This window comes from Muntiacus reevesi, chromosome 14, assembly GCF_963930625.1.
Source record: "Muntiacus reevesi chromosome 14, mMunRee1.1, whole genome shotgun sequence".
Taxonomy (NCBI): Eukaryota; Metazoa; Chordata; class Mammalia; order Artiodactyla; family Cervidae; genus Muntiacus; species Muntiacus reevesi.
The window spans coordinates 44,850,912-44,871,568 of NC_089262.1; the positions used below are offsets into that span (position 1 = coordinate 44,850,912).

At 39.1% G+C, this 20,657-nt stretch overlaps 1 protein-coding gene across 1 annotated transcript in view; it reads right to left on the reverse strand.

Annotated features, from left to right (window-relative positions):
- CDC20B (cell division cycle 20B) overlaps positions 1-20,657 on the reverse strand; it is a 59,384-nt gene that overhangs the window by 9,353 nt on the left and 29,374 nt on the right. Inside the window, exons 5-9 of the mRNA XM_065905304.1 lie at positions 17,939-18,032; positions 10,466-10,576; positions 6,611-6,807; positions 5,252-5,346; positions 2,877-3,102 (exon numbers count right to left, since the gene is read on the reverse strand). Coding sequence (XP_065761376.1) covers positions 2,877-3,102; positions 5,252-5,346; positions 6,611-6,807; positions 10,466-10,576; positions 17,939-18,032 — 723 coding nt within the window. The remainder of the gene's footprint in view (positions 1-2,876; positions 3,103-5,251; positions 5,347-6,610; positions 6,808-10,465; positions 10,577-17,938; positions 18,033-20,657) is intronic.

Genomic DNA, 20,657 nt, shown 5'->3' on the forward strand with positions numbered 1-20,657 from the left:
AGTGCAGAGTCCTAACCACCATACCACCAAGGAATTCCCTGATCTTCATCTTATTTTCATTTGGTTTGCAGTGGGTTGGGTTGAGCTTTTTGGAGAAAGTTGTGGGGTGGGGGGTTGTACTCTTTGTTTTTATAAAGAATACTCTAATGAATATATTCTGGCATATGTCTTTGTTTCCAATATATTATTTTTTGGTAAATTCCAAGCTTCAGAAGTGCTGACATAAATTTTTCCAAATAGTAGTAACTTTTTACACCAGGATCAGATGAGTAGACTCATCTCATCCTCAGTTTAAGCTCATTTATCATTAAAACTTAATCTCCCATCCCACTTGCCCTTCTAGAAACTTTGCCAATATCCTCCATCAATATATAGAATCTCATTCTCCTCCCTTTGAATCTGGGAGGGCTTGGGACTGGCTTGCAAACAACTGAATGCACCAAAAGTGTCACTACATGACTTCTGGAATTGGGTCATAAAAGGTGATGCTGTTGCAGGAAGGGGGAACCCTTCCGGGCCTGAAACTGGGCTCTTATCTAACACTCAGAAATGCATTGTACGAGGAGACACATGTGCTGACAAAACAAGAGATTTTATTGGGAAAGGGCACCCGGGTGGAGAGCAGTAGGCAAGGGAACCCAGGAGAGCTGCTCTGTCAGTGGCTCACAGTCTCCGGTTTTATGGTGATGGGATTAGTTTCTGGGTTGTCTTTAGCCAATCATCCGACTCAGAGTCCTTCCTGGTGGTGCATGTCTTGTTCAGCCCAGACGGATGCCAGAGAGAAGGATTCTGGGAGGTAGTCGGACCTGTGGTGTCTCCTTTTGACCTTTCCTGAGCTCTTCCAGTTGGAGGTGGCTTATTAGTTCCGTGTTCCTTACCAGGACCTCCTGTCTAAAACAACTCACGCAAATGGTTACTATGTGCCTGGCCAGGGTGGGCGGTTTCAGTCAGCGTGCTTGCCCTAACCATGTCACTTGCACCTTGCTCTCTGAAGCACTGGCCCTGCTGCCCTGAACCACGAAGTCCACCTCTCTTAAGGCAGCCGGTGGTAAGGAAGCCCATGTGGTAAGACTAGGCTAAAAATGTAGAGGAGCTCTGAGACCACATGAAGAGGGAAGGATGACTGGCCAGTCAACACTGTCCCAGCTCCTAGCACTTCCAGCTTCAGTCACTGCCTGACTGCAACCTCATGAGAGACCCTGAGCCAGACTGCTCAGAAGAGCCCTTCCTAAAGTCTGACCCACAGAAACCATAAAAGATAATAAAATAATTATGTTAAGCCAGCCACTAGGATTCAGGGTAATTTGTTACATAAAAATAGATATCAGAATAAATATAATTAGAAACCACAGACAATGAAATATGATTGTAGTTCATACAAGAAAGACAGCGAAGAGCTCTAATCGGCCAAACTTCATTCAAAGTAAAGACCTTGGCCTTGTATTATGAATAAATGTACAATTTAATTTTGAAATTAAAATTGAATTGAAATGAAATATTTGCTGAATAAAATAAATTGAATTTAAAGATTTACAATATATGTGTACTATTTCTCATGGTTACCTGCCTTGTCTTTTTCAAATAACCATTCCGTTACACCCCTTACTGGGCTGAATAAGAGAGTTGTTTCAGTAAAAACAAAATTTTGTATATAATTTGAAGAAACTGAGAAATTCTCCTGAGCCCAGGAACCTCAGTTTTACCACAGGATGAATATTAGTTATTTTTTATATTTATTAGTAATCATTCTCTTCAGTATCCTATTTCTAATTAGCTTTTACTACAAACAGGCTGTTTTGGCAAAACTAGAAGCTCCATCATGAGCAGAATCACACAGATGTCAACATCTGCAGTCTGCTCGTTACACTAATTGGTTAGTCTGCGGTGCCTGCAAGAACATTTACACTAGTGACTGTTCTTATGATTCCCCAGGTAGTAGATGCCACAAGGCTTGGCTTGTTCAAGTTTCCAGAAACTCTATTGTCAACTTAAAAAAATGCACAGCAGGAAGAGTTATGAGTAAGTTTTACTTGGGGCAAAATAAGGACGATAGCCCAGGAGACAGCAGCTCAGATACCTCTGAGAAACTACTCCAAAGAGGTAGAGGGAAGGTCAGTATATATGTGATCTTGGTGAAGGGGGAGTACATGCACTCAAGCACCTATTTTCTAATGTAGGTTTCTGCTAGTCACAAGGAGCAGTCGTCACCATGAAGGATTTTAGTGCTTTTCTAGATGTGGGAGATATAAGAATTGGGCTCAAAAAATCAGCTCCTGAACTATCTTAAGACCTGTTCTGCCTGTTTTCCCCAAGCACACTGCTTCATTTCTGTTCTTCACCCTGAACTCCTTTCACGCTAAGTCACTTCAGTCGTGTCCGACTCTTTGTGATCCCATGGACTGTAGCCTGCCAGGCTCCTCTGTCCATGGGATTCTCCAGGCAAGAATACTGGAGTGAGTAGGTATTATCTTCTCCAGGGGATCTTCCTGACCTAGGGATCAAACCTGGGTCTCCCACATTGCAGGCAGATTCTTTACCATCTGAGCCACCAGGGAAGTCCTTCAGGGGGTATTGAAAATTAGCAGCTGCAGCGGTACATGATTTAATTCTTATAGAGGTAGATGGCAAGAGCCAATGGCAAGTGCCAATGTGTAGTCGACAATATCTTAATTCACTGTATTTCACAGTTTAATTCACTGTATTTCTGATAAGACATCTAAGAATATAAGCAGCTCCTTGCAGGAAGCAGCTCTCTGCAAGAGAGCTTTTGCCTTGTCACTTTATCAAAGCTATATTTTAACTAACCTTTTCACCAGATGACCCCAATGCTTAACCACCAGCCCAAGCATACCTTTCAAAACTGTTGAATTTCTTACCTTGACTGCTGTAGGCCGATGGATGACTTTTAGTGGGTGGCCCTGTGTGTGTGCACCTGGATCATGGGGCCATATAGTTAGCAGTCCATCACTACAGCCACTGGAAAGCAGCTTGCCACTGGGCGCCCACTTCAGCCCACACACAGCTTGTTTGTGTTGAAGAGTTCCAACATGGTGCTGGGCTACCCGAACGTCATGATGATAAACACGGCCCAGTCTCGACCCACTGCCAAGAGGTAAAGGGGCAGGTTAGGACAGAGAACTTGAGCCCTATTGCTGCATAAGCATAACATGAAGAGAAGTATTGTTCATGCTCTTGAAAAACCCCTTAGGATAGATTCAAAACATGGATATTTCTTGACTTAATAAGGATGAAGTATATTGTCTGGGTGATTCTTCTCACAAGTTAAGTAGATTTGTCTGACAGTTTCAAATCTGGATATTAAAAATATATCCTTTGATAGATATCTCCAATGGCTTTAATATGATGCAGACAGGCATGGAAAAGATAAATTTAGAAGATTATCATATTTTCCCAGATCGTAGTTTATGTATTGGACACAGGAAATATTACTTTTCTGGAATTCAATACCTCATGTTATCTCAATGAAATGGTGCATATACCATATATCTGTTAGACATAGAAACGTATTGTTTCCTTTTTCTAGTAATCTGCAGAACTACTTGTTTATTCTATTATCATCTAAAAAGATTATAAAACTATCTGAAAGTCACAACAAACTGCAATATGATTCAAAATCACTGGATAATGTCTCTACTCTCAGTGATTTGGATCCAAATGATGATAAAGGTCCTATCACTCAAAGATAATGAGTGACACGGATAATGATTTCTGCACTAGTTTTCTCCACGGAGAAAGTAAATAAGTGCCTACAATTATTTCTTGAAATTTCTCAAAATCCAGTGTCAGATTCTTAAAAAACTACTTAGGCTCAGCCCTGAATAGCATTCTGATGAACTACACAGACTCGGCAGCCAGACCACCTGGTTCAAAACCTGACTCTTCCCCTTATGCTAACCATGTGACCTCAGGCAGCTGTCACAGTTTACTCCTCAAAAAAAGAGGGTACGAGGGATACAAACCACTTTGTAGTATTATTGTAGATATTAAAATACAGTTATATACATCAAGAGTTAGCACAGAGTACTCCAAACATTTTGAAAGTGAAGTCGCTTACTCGTGTCCAACTCTTTGCAACCCCAAAGACTGTACCTACCAAGCTCCTCCATCCATGGGATTTTCCAGGCAAGAGTACTGGAGTGGGTTGCCATTTCCTTCTCCAGGGGATCTTCCCGATCCAGGGATCGAACCCAGCTCTCCCGCATTACAGGCAGACGTTTTAGCTGCTATTATTCTAAGAAAATATTTGCTCAAATTCCTCATGGATAATGAAACTAAACTTACCCAGTGTAGATTGTAAAAGGAACCCAAGTGTAGAATTGACTTGGCTGCAACAACGCCTCAGGGTAAATATTTATTCCTTTATAAGGGCATTTTGCATAAGTAGTTTTAAGTATGGCTATAATCACAAAGTTTTGAAATCTCAATTTACATCTGAGCTACTGAAAGAAATTGTAGAAGGCTTTGAGTTTTATTTAAGAAACACAGTATGAAGATGAATGACTTATTAAATAAATATTTAGACTGATTATGTAGACTCACAGGGACAAGTCACTTAACTTTTCTAGTCAAAAAGTAGTTAGACAACTAAATCACTAGTTCTCAAAAGTGACGAAGCATCAACATCACTTGAGAAATTAGAAATGTATATTGTCAGCCCAACATCAGACCTACTGAATCTCAAATTCTCAGAGAAAGGGCAGCAATCTGGGTTTTGAGGAGCATTCCAGGCCATTCTGACACATGGTCAAGTTTGAGAATCACTGAACTGGTTATTCTATGAGGTTCCTTCCTTCCAGCTCTAACCTCTGTGGGTCTGTGAATTGGAATTATGCCCCCAGAGAGCTTAACATATTCCCCATTAGTGATACTGACATCAATAAATACTGATTTCAACAAAATATCCCTCTAGCAAGTATTACTTGTTACAGAGAAACTTTCTGCTTAAACAAAGTTTTACATTTTACTTTAACAATCATTTCACCTGTAAATCTTGAGCCTCACAATCCCAGTAGGAGCACACGCTGCAGACACAGAGCCACCATGGAACACATGGCCCCTGGACCACTTACATCACCAGGTCTGAACAGCTGACAGTTATGGCAGGATCATGACTGTTACTAATCATGTCTGTCTGGTTTTACTTTGGTTTTGGTTTCAAATTTTATAGTTCTGTTCACCTGTAATCAATTGGTGATGCAAACGTAATTGGTTCCAATGAGATGCTTCTCACCTGCTGAGGATATAATGATTCCAGCTTAGAGCCCCAACTACTGATAAATGGCCAAGCATATTTCTCAGTCGCTTTTTAGTGACCACATCCCATAACTGAAAAAAAATGAAAAAGCATGGTTATGTAGCATTTTCACAACCCACAATCTTCTCAAAGAGCTAATAGCCAGTTAGTGTTGATACAGCCAGCTCTTGTGCTAAGTTCAGTACCTCTAACCCTAAAGCAGTTTTCAATGCTGTCTGCATATTTGGATCATCCAGGGAGCAGAGTTTGGGTGCTAGATATTCTGATTCAATGGTGGGAGTAAGAGCCTGGGCATACAGCATTTATTTTAAAGTTCCTTAGGTGAATTCAGTCTGCTGCAAAAAGTTGAGAATCACTTCTAGTTCCTTCAAACCATGGGAATTCCAAAGCTGGAAATCCACTTACAGTTATTAACAAATAAAATTTCAGTGCCTACACAATTTCTAAAGTCAGGAAATCCATTTACTGCTAAGAGACTCCTTTCCTGCCAGCTATAAAAAATATTGTAACCCATATTAGGAATGAGAACTTTGGCATAAGAAGAAATCATGACATGACCCTCATAGGATCATTACAGATGAAAAAACAGTAGAGCCATCTGTGGCCTTCCAAAGTCATTGGGCACCCAAGCAACATTGTTTATCTGTTGCTAATAAACAATAATAATAACACATGAAAAATAAGATAGATTGATAGAAACTTGCTAAGCTCCCATTTTAGATAGCCTATTAGAAAAAAATTCACTACTTTTAAGTAACTCCTGATTTTGGCTTTCGGTAAGAAAGGAGGACTGGAAGGTTATCTATTTCAGTTTTAGGACTTCTCTCCAAAGTTCTAAAAACTGGGGCTCTCATAAGCCCAACTTTAGTTTGAGAGAAAAAAATGAGGGGATAAAAGGAAATTGACACAAAGAAAGATTCTGTGAAAAAACAAAGCAGAGTATCCCTATGTCCTCATTAAACAGCATTCAGGGAAGACCCAGAATGGCATAACCTCTTACTCCCCATAGCTTCAAGCACCACATCTACTATAAGTTTCTTTATTTTATCATAACCTGTTATTAAAAGTCAATCTTAGGGACCTCCCCTGTGGTCCAGTGGTTAAGACTTCGCTTCCAATGGAGAAGGTATGGGTTTGATCCCTGGTCAGGGGGCTTAGACCCCACATGCCTTGCAGCCAAAGAAACAAAACGTAAAACAGAAGCAATGCTGTACCAAATTCAATAAAGATTTTAAAACTGGTCCATATTTTTTTTAAAAAGCTTTTAAAAAGTCAACCTTAGTTATCTAGCAACTATACAGAATACATTATGAGAAAGAAAAAGCTGTCCAGTACCTGTACTTCTCCCTCGCTGGTGCCAACTGCCAGGCAGTTTCCCTCTTTTATCCAGGACACAGAAGATATATAGTTACAAGTGAGACTTAAGTATATATTTTCAATTCTGTTGTGATTATCCCCATTCCAGATGTATACGGAAGATCCAAGGGCTATGGCAACAAGATTTTGACAATTCCAGTCCATGATATTCAGATCTATAAGAAAGCATTTCAGATTGGGGTGATCATACAGCCAAATAAAAATATTTTCAAACAAAATAACTTTACTTATAGCTAGAGGAGAAAGATTAATAATTTCCCCACGGTCAGTTAAAAAACAGAATCATGGATCCAATCAGATTATTAGAAGTTCAAAAATGAAAGCTGGAATAAAATCTTACATCAAGATATACAATAACGCTTATATCAAGATAAGCAATAATGCTTATCATTTATGCTCTTATATACTTATTTAGAGGCATTTAGAAAACTTGGCAGTTTCATCTACCATTATAAGTAATACATAGATTTCATCTAACAGATCATTAAAGTTTAAAAGCACATAATTCTTATGGAGACATCCTCGGACCTAGAATATACAGATGAGAGTTGCCACCATCATTTCTAAGCAAAAGACAACCTAACTACAGTAAATCTAGAAGAGGTGGTCTCTGGCTTATTTATGATACCTGGAAGTTCTTAGTATTCTCTATCTTACACTCTAAGAATTACATGAGTGCTCAGAGAAACCATATCTGTACGACCACATATTAAGCCATACCTGATCTTATTTCTTACAAGACAGAAACTCCTATCCTGATTGATACACATCAGTATGAAACTATGAATCTCACCAGTTCCACCAGAGCAGTCTAAGCTCCCTATAGCTCATCCCTCCCACCAATGCAAACTACGAATTCTAAACAAAATTCGAAAAACAAACAAACACCTGAGAACTCTGGAAAATAGGCAAAAGCAGGTAAACCAAGTTAAGAAAGTGAAAACTTGGGGAGGCAATCCACCCAGGGGTGAGTTTTCCACTCTTCTCCTTACATAGCTTTACACTGAGGGTGAGCCCCAATCATAGAATAACAGCAGTAGTTTGAACTCTAATAGAAAGCCTATCTTGTTTCTGGTCAAAGAAATCAGAGAAAGGGGCTCAAGGTGGCCAAAGTGTGAGGAGAAAGCCTGGGAGGGGAGAGGACCACAGAAAAGCATCCTCTTTTCTGTGAGTGTATGAACCCACACACACCTCAGCCTAACCCCAAAGTGTGTAAGTACAAGGAAAACTCATATTATCCAATTTAAAAAACATGGAGGAAAAATTTTTTTAAGAAATGGACAGAACCTCAGAGATTGGTGGAATAATATCCACAGATCTAAAAGTGAAAGTGAAGTCACTCAGTCGTGTTCAACTCTGCAACCCCACGGGCTGTAGCCTACCAGACTCCTCTGTCCATGGGATTTTCCAGGCGAGAATACTGGAATGGGTTGCCATTCCTTCTCCAGGAGATCTTCCCGACCCAGGGATTGAACCTGGGTTTCCCGCATTGTAGGCAGACAACGTATCTAACATATATGTAATTGGAGTCAGGTCTTGGAAACAAGAGAACAAGGTTTCATATGAGTGCTCCCCAGAAACCATAGAGACCAAAAGTCAGTGTAACATCTTTAAAATGCTGAAAATATATCTGGCAAGCCAGAATTCTATATCAAGCAAATATATCACAATAAGGGTAAGAGAAGCCTTCAGTAAGAGACCTGATCTGCAAATACTAACAGAAGGTTTTTTACTGAAAGTAAGTTATATAAGAGGAACATTTGGCCCTTTGGGAATGGAGGGGAATGTTATAATCGGTAAATATTTGGGTAAATATAAGGACCATTTTTCCCTCACACAAATATATATAGCTTTTTAAACTAACACTTTTAACAATGGTTAAGTTTTCAATGCATGTAGATTTAAAACATAGACAACTAAAGCGACTCTCCCAAAAAAGCTGAGAGTTGGGGAAACACATGACTGCAAGATTTTTACATATTGTGTGAAATATGCAGCAGTAATTCTAGGTAGACTGAGAAAATTTAGACTGCATTGCAGTCCCTAAAGTAATAACTAAAAACATAATACAAGGAGATATAGCCAGAAAGCCAACAGATCAACTAATGTAGAAGTCAGAAAAAAAAAATGTCCAAGGAACGAGACTTAGTGCACTTTGAAATTTAAGAGGCCAAGAGACAGAAGAGGAGGGAAATCAGCAAAAAAAAAAACAAAAACAAGAAAGAGTGACCAATTGCCTCAAATGTGGTTGACAGAGTTAAGTAAATGAGCTCCAAAAAGTGGCTGTTAGATTTAGCAGTGAAGAATTTGGGGTGATGTTACAAAGAACAGTTTCAATGGAATGGTGAGATTTAAGAACTGACTAGCAAGGATTAAAAACAAAATGGGGAGAGAAAATAACAAATTATGAATTATAGACATCTTTTCACAGGTTTTGCTGTCAAAGGGAGACAAAAGGGGTTATGGCCTGAAGGGGAAGTGGGGAAAAAAGGTTTTTGTTTGCTTTTTAATATGAGTGCTGTGCTTTTTAAACATCTCTTGAAATGAATTCTTCAGTTTTCATTAATCATGGCAAGAAATTCTCTTAGAGAAGGAGGTATAGGAGAAGAATGATAGGGGAACTGTTCCCTTTAATGCTTTTGTGTTTTTCCTGCTCGTTCCTCTCTGCAAATGTACCACAGAACCAAACCTCATCCCTCTGCTCTTTCTCCCTCACCAGAAGAGCTCAACCTGGCTGTCAGCTTCAACTATAGTCATCTGACCTACACTCCAGCCTTTCCCTTCTTTCACCAACCTCATTTATAATGATTTCCCAGAAACTCTTAAATGTCTCACTGTTCCCTCAAATGTAATACTGCAAGAAAAGTCTTCCCTCCTCATACCATTTTTTCTGCTAACTAGTCTTCTTGGTGACACCACTGCTTCAAAACTTGGAATAATCTTAAATTTATCCCTCCTCCCATATATTTTTCCTTATGCAGAGAAAATAGTCCCTTACTTTTTCGTAACTCTCCTACTAAATGCATTCTGCATACTCTGCCGTGAATTTTCCTTTGATGTTTCGCCTAGTTGAGAATTGCCACAACAAATCTAAAAATCTGCTTCAGACTTTGAAATTTCTCTATAATCTGCATCAAACCCCTATTCCCCACTCCCCAAAGTATCCTCCTCACTGCCATTGATTATCATTAATTACCAACATCCTGCCTTTGTTCATGTTGCTAACATTGCTAAAAATGCTGTCTTCTCTTTTCCACTCCTCCAAGTCTACCCATCTTTTGAAGACCCATCTCAAGTCTTGGTATCTCCACAAAGTCTTTCCAGACAACTCCAAAGAGCACCAAACTATATATAGTCTTACCGCTCCTTATACCCCACAATTTACTGTTTATACTCTACATTGGCATGTTGGCAGCAGTTCAATGTGGGTTAGTCTCATCTTCCCAACTAGATCGCAAGCTTGAGACATAAGAAGAAACTAGGGACAAACAGCCAACATGGTTGTTTACTGGTAAGATTTATCTATGTTTAAAATAGAAGCATAAGAGTAGGTCATCATTTATATAGTTCATTTTATTACAGTAAAAATGTGTGTTTCTTGTGCCCCACCAAGACAAACAATGCCCATTCCTGAACATGAAAATTCTACAATGAAAAACTCACAATATTAAACATATTTGGATGGTACACCATTTAAGCATGAGGCACAAGGCCATTTGCTTCTTCCAGAATCAAATTTCAAGTTTATGCTACAGCACAGGATACATTTTGTCATTTCAATGTTTTAATTGATGATTGTAAACAATAACATACAATAGTCATTTCGAAGACCTGTAAGATGAATCTTCGCCTCTGGTTGGAGTATGGAATAGTTTATATCACCGAATCTTTGGAAGTATTTATCTCTGACTCCATCGCTGCAGCCTGCAAGAAACAAATAGTTCTACACTATAATCCTGAAAACAAAATAATAATCTTTGTAAGTATTAAGAGATACTGGAGTGAACAAAAAAGTGGTCATCATGATAAAATTGAATTACAAGCTGCAGGGGAAGGAAAGGAAGAAACAGACTTCAGTATTTATTTAAACACTTAAAAAAAAATATCCAATGACATTTCTAATAAAAAGCACATGAGTACCAGACCTAAATGTAATGACAGAGCTTGTGGGGAGCACACAGAGACACTACATCATGCTTTGAATATTTGTTCTGTCACTTGAGATTTTAAGACCAAAGTAATGTTCATGTATCCATATGTCTATAATACCAACAATTCTCTAATAGACCTAAGCTCTGCCCTGAGTCTTTGTCAATAAAACTGTTGATTCTTTGATTTTTACTCTTTCTCTCACTGTTTTTGTACTAGAGCACACAGTTACTTTAGGCTAGTGTTACCCATGACTATCTGAATTTAAGGTTATATCTTGTGCTCAGTTTTACTTCTCATCAAAAGACCCCACTAAGTCTAAACCACAAGCCACTGCCTTTTCATCTTTCCAACCACCTGGCTTGCATCAAAGTGAGAATGACAAGATCAACAGGAAATGAGCCCACCCAGCTGACTTGTGGTCCCTATGACCACATAGCTTCTGATAAATGAATAAGAGCATCACAATGCCACACCAAGAAGCCAGAGTGTTACTCATAGACTTAGTGCTAACTAAAACCTGCAATTGTGAGAATTACAAGGTTACTAGAAATATGTACTCAAGCACTGCCAATAATGGTTCAAAAAAATCAAGTACAAACTGTTAGTTAGAAAATAAATAAATCATGAGAATTTAATGTACAGCATGTTGAAAGCTGCTTAAAAAGTAGAGCTTAAAAGTTCTCATCACAAGAAAAAAATTCTGTCACTATATCTGGTGACAGTTGTAAATTAGATTTATTGTGGTGATCATTTTGTAATATATACAAATATATCATTAATGCTGCATACCTGAAGCTAATATAAAATTCTATATTTTTTTTAAAATAGTAATACCCAAATAATCAACAAAAAACTTCTGGAACTAATGGGTGATTATAAAAAGATATAAGATTAATATACAAAAGTCAATTACTTTCTTATATACTAGCAACAAGCTACTGAAACTTTAAATTAAAAGCACAATACCATTTACATAAGTCCCCCCAAATGAAATACTTAAATATAGATTCAACAAAATATGTACAAGATCTGTATGAGGGAAAACTACAAAACTCTAATTAAAAAAAAAAAAGCTAAATAAATGAAGAGATATTTCATGTACATGGATAACAAGACTTAGTATTATTAACATTAGCTCTTCCCACTTTGATTTATATATACAATGCTTTACCAGTTAAAATCCCAGCAAGTTACTGTGTGAACATTGCCAAGCTGGTTTTAAAGTGTATATGGAAAAAAGTCAACACAACATTGAAGGAGAAGATTCAAGCTGAAGGACCTCCACTATCTGACTTTAAGACTCACGAAAAAGCTACAGTAATCAAGGCATCACTGATTCAATGGACATGAACTTGGGCAAACCCCAGGAGATGATGAGGGACAGGGAAGCCTGGTATGCTGCAGTCCATGAGGTCGTGAAGAGCTGGACACAACTTGGCTACTGAATAACAGCAATCAAGATAGTTTAGTATTTGCAAAAGAACAAATATATTAGTGGAAGAGAATAGAGATCCCACAAATGGACCCACAAAAATAGAGTCAACTGATCTCTGACAAAGGAGCAAAGGCAATAAAATCGAAAAAATTAGTTTTTTCAACAAATGGTGTTGGAAAAACCGAATATCCACAGGCAATCTGGAAAATCTGGAAAAAAATAACTGAATCACTTTGCTGTACACCTGAAACTAACATGAAGTTGAGAGTCAACTCTGCCTCAATTTAAAAAAATGTATCTGAACACAGACCTACTGGTGGAGAAAGGATACATGTATACCCATATGTATCAAGGAGTTCCTTGTGGCCCACCTGATACTATCACAACAACGTTAATCAACTATATGCCAATACAAAATAAAAAGTTTTAAAAAAAACCCCACAGAACTCAAAAATTAACTCAAAATAGATTATAGACCTAAAAGTAAAACACAAAGCTCTAAAATTCCTAGAAAATAATACAGGAAAAAATCTAGATCTCCTCAAAATGTTTTTTCTTTTGCCATGCTGCACAGGTTAAAGGATCTTAGTTCCCCAATCAGGGATTGAACTCAGGTCCATGACAGTGAAAGTTGTGAATCCTACCCACTGGACCACCAGGGAATTCTCTGGCAGTGACTTTTTAAATATAATATGAAAAGCATAATCCATGAAAGAAATCACTGATATGCTGGACTTCATTAAAGATAGAAACCTCTGCTCTCCACAAGACATGCCTAAAGAGTGAGAAGATAAACCACAGACTGAAAACAAATTTGCAAAAGACATATGTGATAGAGGACTCTTACCCAAAATATACAAAGTAACTCTTAAACCTCAACAACAAAAAAAACAAAAATTTGAATTTTAAAATGGGCAAAATAACTAAACACCTCAGGAAGAAAGGTGGTAAATAAGCATAAGAAAAGGTGTTCAACATCTTTTTCATTATATTTATTAGAGAATTGCAAGTCAAGACCATGAGATACCACTACACATCTGTTAGAACAGCCAAAATCTGAAACACTGACCACCACCAAATTCTGGCAAGGATGTGGAACAACAGGAGCTTTAATTCATTGCTGGTGAGAATGCAAAATGATACAGCCACTTTGGAAGACAGTTGGGCAGTTTCATATGAAACTAAATATGCTCTTATCATATAATCCAGCAACTTCACACCTTGATATTTACTTAAGTGAGTAGAAAGCTTATGTCCACAGAGAAACCTTTACACAGATATTTATAGTAGCTTTATTCATAATTGCCAAAACTTGGAAGCAACCAACATGTCTTTGAATAGGTGAATGCATAAAGAAACTGTGGTACATCCAGACAACAAAATATCATTTAGTGCTCTAGCTGTCAAGCCATAAGAAGACACAGAGGACGCTTATATGCATACTACTAAGTGGAAGAATCCTATCTGAAAAGGCTACGTACTCTATGATTCCAACTAAATGACATTCTAGGAAAAGTAAAACTATGGAGACTGAAAAGTCTGCCAGGGTTAGAGGAAGAGGGAGAGATGAATAGGTGAAGTATAAAAGACTTTTAGAACATTAACATCTATCTGCTGTTATAATGGTGGATACGTATCATTACACATTTGTCAAAATCCATAGAATATACAACACCAAGTATGAACCCTAGTGTAAACGATAGACTTTGGATGATAATAGTAGTGTCAGTGAGGTTCATCAATGATAACAAATGTACTAATCCAGTGTGGGATGTTGATCATGGGGAAAGATGTGCATATATTGGGGCAAGGTATACACAAGAACGCTGTATTTTCTGTTCAATTTTGCTGTGAATTCAAAACTTCTCTAAAAAAACAGGATGTATAGAGAGATTAATACACACATACATACACAGAAGTAGATAGATCTCCTAGGATCAAAATAACATAGGTATATTCTCTCTGCTTTTATGGAATATAGGTGGCACTAGTGGTAAAGAATATGCCTGCAATGCAGGAGACCCACGTTTGATCCCTGGGTCAGGAAGATCTTCTGGAGAAGGGAAGGGCTACCCACTCCAGTATTCTTGCCTGGAGAATCCCATGGACAGAGGAGCCTGGTGGGCTACAGTCGATGAGGTCACAAAGAGTTGGACATGACTGGGCAAATAAGCACACATACATCATATAATTTCTGTTCTGTTCTACATCAAATATTCAGCATGTTACAGAAACATGCACTTGTTACTGATCAGACCAGAGGAAAGTGGGAGAGATAAGGTAAGACATGTCCCCAGATATTTTATTTTGCTTTTAAGAAAATACAATTATAAGGAAAAGAATAAAGAGGGAAAGGATATGATTCACTCATTCATCCAACTGTATATTCCCAAACCACCCAAAAGAATATTCAGCCAGCCTTCAACTTTTGTGCCTATTTTTATGATCTAACTGTTTGTCCCCTTTATACTGCTGGGAAACAGAGGCATGAAAAGCACCCATGCACAAAGTTATCTTCTCCCAGAGGCAAATGTAACAGGCAAGTCTCCTTGGCATTTATGAATTAATTGAGCCATTGGTTCTCTTAAGTTTCTCTCACAGAGGTAGACTCCTAATCAATTATTTTCCAACCATGATAACAATTTCATGAATGACAAAAAGGCTTCCAAGATGGAAAGGGGAAGTAAGAAGGAGAACATGTGGAATGCAGGGGAAATGACATGGGGAGCATTAAATAAAGAATGGAAGGGAGACCTTCTAGAAGCTGCCACAGGAGCAACATCTCTCCACTGCATGGCTGCAGACCTTCCCTGACGCACTCATGACATCACCACCCAAAGATTTGTACCAGCTTTGGGTCCAATAGGTATATTTACAAGTCACAGTATGTGCCCACTGGGTCTAATAGGCATGCTTACAAGTCACAGGACGTGCCCACTGGGTTCAACAGGTGTGCTTACAAGTCACAGGCGGTGCCCACTGTGAGGTTTCAGAGTCTTATCAAATATAGACAAGGCATAAAGAAATACTTTACATGCACAGTATCTGGATAAAACTTATCCCAGTGATCCATTTTCCTAAGATTAGTTATCTGGCCTACGTGGAATCCATTTCGTATTTTAAATCTCCTTGAGAGAATTAAGAATAGAGTCCTACATATAATGTTCCTTTCAATTAGTCTCTGCTTCCAACAGCTCTCTCTTTCAAATCTTCTTCAGTGTCACCACCAATGATCTCTCTAAAGCAGAGCAATAGATTTGCAGTCAAGTCAGAGGAAAGGTCACATAAGTGTACTTCCTCTGCCTCCTATTTTCAACTTCACCAGAATGACAGCTAATGACTTTTTAAGGTGTGGAGATATAAGAACAAAGAGTCTGGGAGTGAAAAGAGCAGTAAGAAGAGATTGCAATAATTTTCTGCAAAATGGGTAAAGGTTTGATAACTGACCAGGAAGAACATGAAAAATGAAACTCGAGTGCCTATAGAGGGGGCATGGTAAAGAAAAGCAAGCTGATTTGTCTTGTAGAAACCCCACAAGGGGTCAGGGCTCAGAGACACAGCGAAAGTTTAGAAAGAGACGAGCTGGTTGAAAGATGTGAAGTTCACGCACACACACCCTGCACACACACCCATACACACATGTGCACACATCAAAAGAAACCAGGTGTTTATTCTCTGAATAAACGAAAAATGACAACCTCCTAACTCAAGAACATAAGCAAAGATAGACTGTGTGAAAACTGTTATACAGATTTTAGTAGCCCACAATTCTTTAGTTCTATTTCCAGAACACCACACATTTCAGAAAGCTTTAATTCTGAAAGAGTGAAACCAAAACTACTGTGGGAAGAGCTAAGCAAAGAAAGACAGTTCAGGAAGAACAGCAATACTTCCAAGCTCTATATGAAATTTTTCAGAGAAATAAGAGAAAGTCTTGTATACATGAAGCATGAACAGGATGCTGGAAAGAGAGAAGGAAGGAAGGAAAGAAGGGGGAGGGAGGACGGAGAGGAAAGAAATGACGGAGGGAGAGAGGAAGGAGGCAAGGGGAGGGAGGAGATGAGGGGAGAGAGAGAGAGGCCTAATGGTGTCCAAGAAATTCTAAAATTAAAACTAAGATAGCCAAAATAAGAAATTTAAATGGCAAGGCTAGTATACAGAATGAGGTAACCACCTAGAAGTAGAAGGAAAGAAAAGGAGATGAAAAATAGAATAGAAAAAAATAAGAGAATCAATCCACAAGGAGCAATGATTACAGTCAACATCTCAGAAAGAAAGAAAAAAAGAAACGAAGATGAAAAAATTACTAAAGAATAATTCAAGAAACTTTCCAATAATTAAAAGATACAGGTGTCCAAGACTGAAAGATCCACTAGTGAGTTTGTCATTTACAGTGAGGTTTATTTTTTAACATACATGAACCTTTATCATCATGAAATTTTAAAACAGTAACAATAAATTTTTTTCTATATGTATTCAGAGAGAAAAAGTAGGTGGCATAGAAAGGGTAGGAAGTCACAATATATGACTGCCTCAGCAGCAACAATGGGTGCTGGGAAACAATAAAGCAATACCTTTTCCACAAAGTTCTGAGTAAGACTAGCATCTGTAGCCAGCCAAACTATGAATCAAGTGTAAAAGTGGAATAAGCACACTTTCATACCAGCAAACCCAGGAAGAGCACAACATGGCTGCCAGGAAACAGTGGATCTAGCATCAGAGAGAAGTCCCAGAATTACAGCCATGGGACTGACCAAGAGAGTGGCCTCTTCAGCAGGTTCTGGGTAGGAGGCCACCAAGGAAAACAACGACCCATGTGAGCAGGTACGTGGAAAAGGTTATTGGTGGCTATGGAACAAAGCATGGGACCATTTAGGGAACACAGTCATAATTTCATAGGTAGCTAATAAATGAAAAGAGAAAGCAACTTTTTAATTCCAGGAAAAACAAAGAACTAAACTAGAAAAGAGGTATAGTTAGAGTACACTATTTGGCTTATAAAGGAGATCAGTCCTGGGTGTTCATTGGAAGCACTGATGCTAAAGCTAAAACTCCAATACTTTGGCCACCTCATGCAAAGAGTTGACTCACTGGAAAAGGCCCTGATGCTGGGAGGGATTGGGGGCAGGAGGAGAAGGGGACGACAGAGGATAAGATGGCTGGGTGGCATCACCGACTCGATGGACATGGGTTTGGGTAAACTTCGGGAGTTGGTGACGGACAGGGAGGCCTGGCGTGCTGCGATTCATGGGGTTGCAAACAGTCGGACATGACTGAGTGACTGAACTGAACTGAATATGATATAAATATTAAATACTAATTTTACTTTGTTAAAGTGTAATACAAATAGACTGAGAGAAGTAAATGAAACAGGAGGAGAACTAAGTTCTTACTATGCTAGAAAGTTGTGATTAAGTCTAAAATTGTAAAAAAAAATAAGTTAAGAGTTTACAAATGTTATTTAGAAACTAGATGTAAATACCAGGGGGCATAGCTGGCAGAGCTAAGGTGGTTGCCTCTAGGAAATGAGGTATAGGGGTCGGGATAGTTAAGACAGAGGATTATGAGAATTATCCAAACTTTATGCTGATTTTTGTTCTAATGGAAAAATAACATATTTTAAGATAAGGAAGAAATGAAGGAGGCAGGGAGAGAGGAGGGTGGGACAGCAGGACAGACGGGAAATCTTTGGCCCATACCTTTCCAAGTGCATTGGGATCTCTCACAGAGCTGCATGCTCCCATTAACCTGCTGAGCCACGTTCTGGGTTGAAAATAGCTGATTTAAGCATTTCTGAAAACAAACACAAAGAGAATACTTATTCAGAAACACTTGTGTACATCTCAGGTGTGTTACATGGTGTAAAAGTAAAACTGATAATTCACTGGAAAATTTAAAGACTACACATTGTCAAAACCAACACTGCAATAGTTACCATTATTTATTAATAACCACTGTGTAATGAACACAGTACTGAACATTTTACTGATATATTATTTCTTTTTTTAATTAATTTTTATTTAAGTATAATTGCTTTATGGGCTTCCCCGGTGGCACAGTGGTAAAGAATTCGCCTGCCAGTTCAGGAGACGCAAGAGACACACATTCGATCCCTGGGTAAGAAAGATCCCCTGGAGAAGGAAACGGCAACCCACTCCAGTATTCTTGCTTGGAGAATTTCATGGACAGAGGAGCCTGGTGGGTTACAGTCCATAGAGTCGCAAAGAGCCAGACACGACTGAGCAACTAAACAACAACAAAATAGCTTTAGAATTTTGTATTAGTTTCTCGTGGCGGGGGGGGATTAAACTAGTCATCTTAAAGGTCCTTTTCCACTAACCCCTTTTCCCATGAGAAATGGGAACATCAACTCACAGAGAGGTTAAGTCAATTGTCTAAATTTCCACAAGCACAAAAATCAGGTTGCTGTTTCTCTGGGCAAGTATACAATGAGCCCTCCTGACATTCTTACATCTGTGCATGCGTGCTAAGTTGCTTTAGTCCTGCTCAGCTCTGTGCAACCCTACAGACTGCAGCCCGCCAGGCTCCTCTGTCCATGGGATTCTCCAGGCAAGAATTCTGGAGTGGGTTGCCATGCCCTCCTCCAGGGGATCTTCCCGACTCAGGGATTAAACCTGTATCTCTTATATCTACCTCCATTGACTGGCGAGTTCTTTACCATTAGAGTCACCTGGGAAGCCCCTTTCTTACATCTAACTTTGATCAAAAACAAAGAGGCAAATTAGTAAAAAGGGGAAAGAAAAGTACTTATTCTAGAAATATAATAGTGAACAGTCAAAACAGAGAAGATTCTTTTTTTCCTCCTTCTCGATGATACATTTAATCACTGAATCACAATAATTCAGACAGAAGTCTCTCCATCAAGCATCACTTTGATATTTTGGCTTTCTTCCCAGATATTATGTCATATAATAGGCACTGCCAGTCAATAAATCATGGATGTTTAGGTATTCAAAGTAGAAAAATTAAATATAAAGTAGAGTTTCACAACCACAGAAATATGGGCAAATAATGCACTGTTGTGGTCTACCAGATACCTTCCCCCTGGCTTCTGATCATCAAAACTATCTTCAGACATGTCAGATTCTCTGTGGGGAGCAAAATCACCCCTGTTTGAGGAGCACTGGTATAAAATACCATTTCTAAATGCCCTGCTGGCCGGTAGCTCAGTGTAACTCTTCACAGATTCATTCTTCAGAATCCCGTAGAGACAGCAAAGACCAAGGCATTGCCCAGATAGTGTGCGTGTGCTCCATGCACCCAGGGGTACTCTTCATTAGGTGAGATCTACTATTACTTTAATGAGCAACTTGGCATACAGCTGACTGGGTATGACAGTTCTGAACATCTCCATAGCTATTCAGCTCTCACTATGGAAATACCCTCTGGATGACCTCTGAGGACCACAGGAAGACACCTGTCCACCGCCAAGGTGAAAGACCTCGCTTTACCTCTGCACCATTTTTGCTGCTGTTGGACTCCCAATTAGTCATGACAACAAATGCTCTACATAAAGCAGTAAAACAGCTTCCATTATCCCCTGTCCAGGTTCTCCAGTGAAACTGGGATGATGTTCAGGCTGGATAACAATTGCTGTAATGATGGTAACTTGCCCACACCATCATGACCCCCACCAACAGAGCCACCAACTTTGCTGCTACCAGTTGCCAGACAGCCCAAGGGGCAGGAAAAGGGAAGTCCTGGAAGTCAGGGCAGTAAAACCTCCAGTCACCAGTAGAGGGTGGAAGGGTCAGTGGTGCTAACAGCCTGGCCTGGGCATGAGTTCAACAGCACACATAGTTCCCTCAACATAACTCCCTCGCCATCTTACCCTTACCCAGCAGCAAGCAAATAGCAAGTGAAGTCACTCAGTCGTGTCTGACTCTTTGCGACCCCATGGACTGTAACCTGCCAGGCTTCTCCATCCATGGGATTTTCCAGGCAAGAATACTAGAGTGTTTTGCCATTTCCTCCTCCAGGGGATCTTCCCGACCCAGGGATTGAAGCAGGGTCTCCCACACTGCAAGCAGATTCCTTACCATCTGAGCCACCAGGGAAGCCCCACCCAGCAGCAAAGCACCTAGCAGAAGACTTGCTCTAATACAGTTGTTTTCAACTGCATATGAGTTCAAATAATTAAATTTCACATTCACAATATTTTATTGTTCCTCAAGCAAAACACATACGCCAAACACAGGAAGCACACACCAAATGACTAACTATGCCTAAATTGAGAATTTATAACATTCCTAGTTCAGTTTTCTGAATGAAACATTGATTCCTTCAGAGGCTCTTCACTGGATTCAATAAATCTAAAAACATGCTATTGATACTTAATGTGCGCAAAGGATTTAGGGTGGACTATGATATTAGAATCATAATCAATAAGATCCTTAA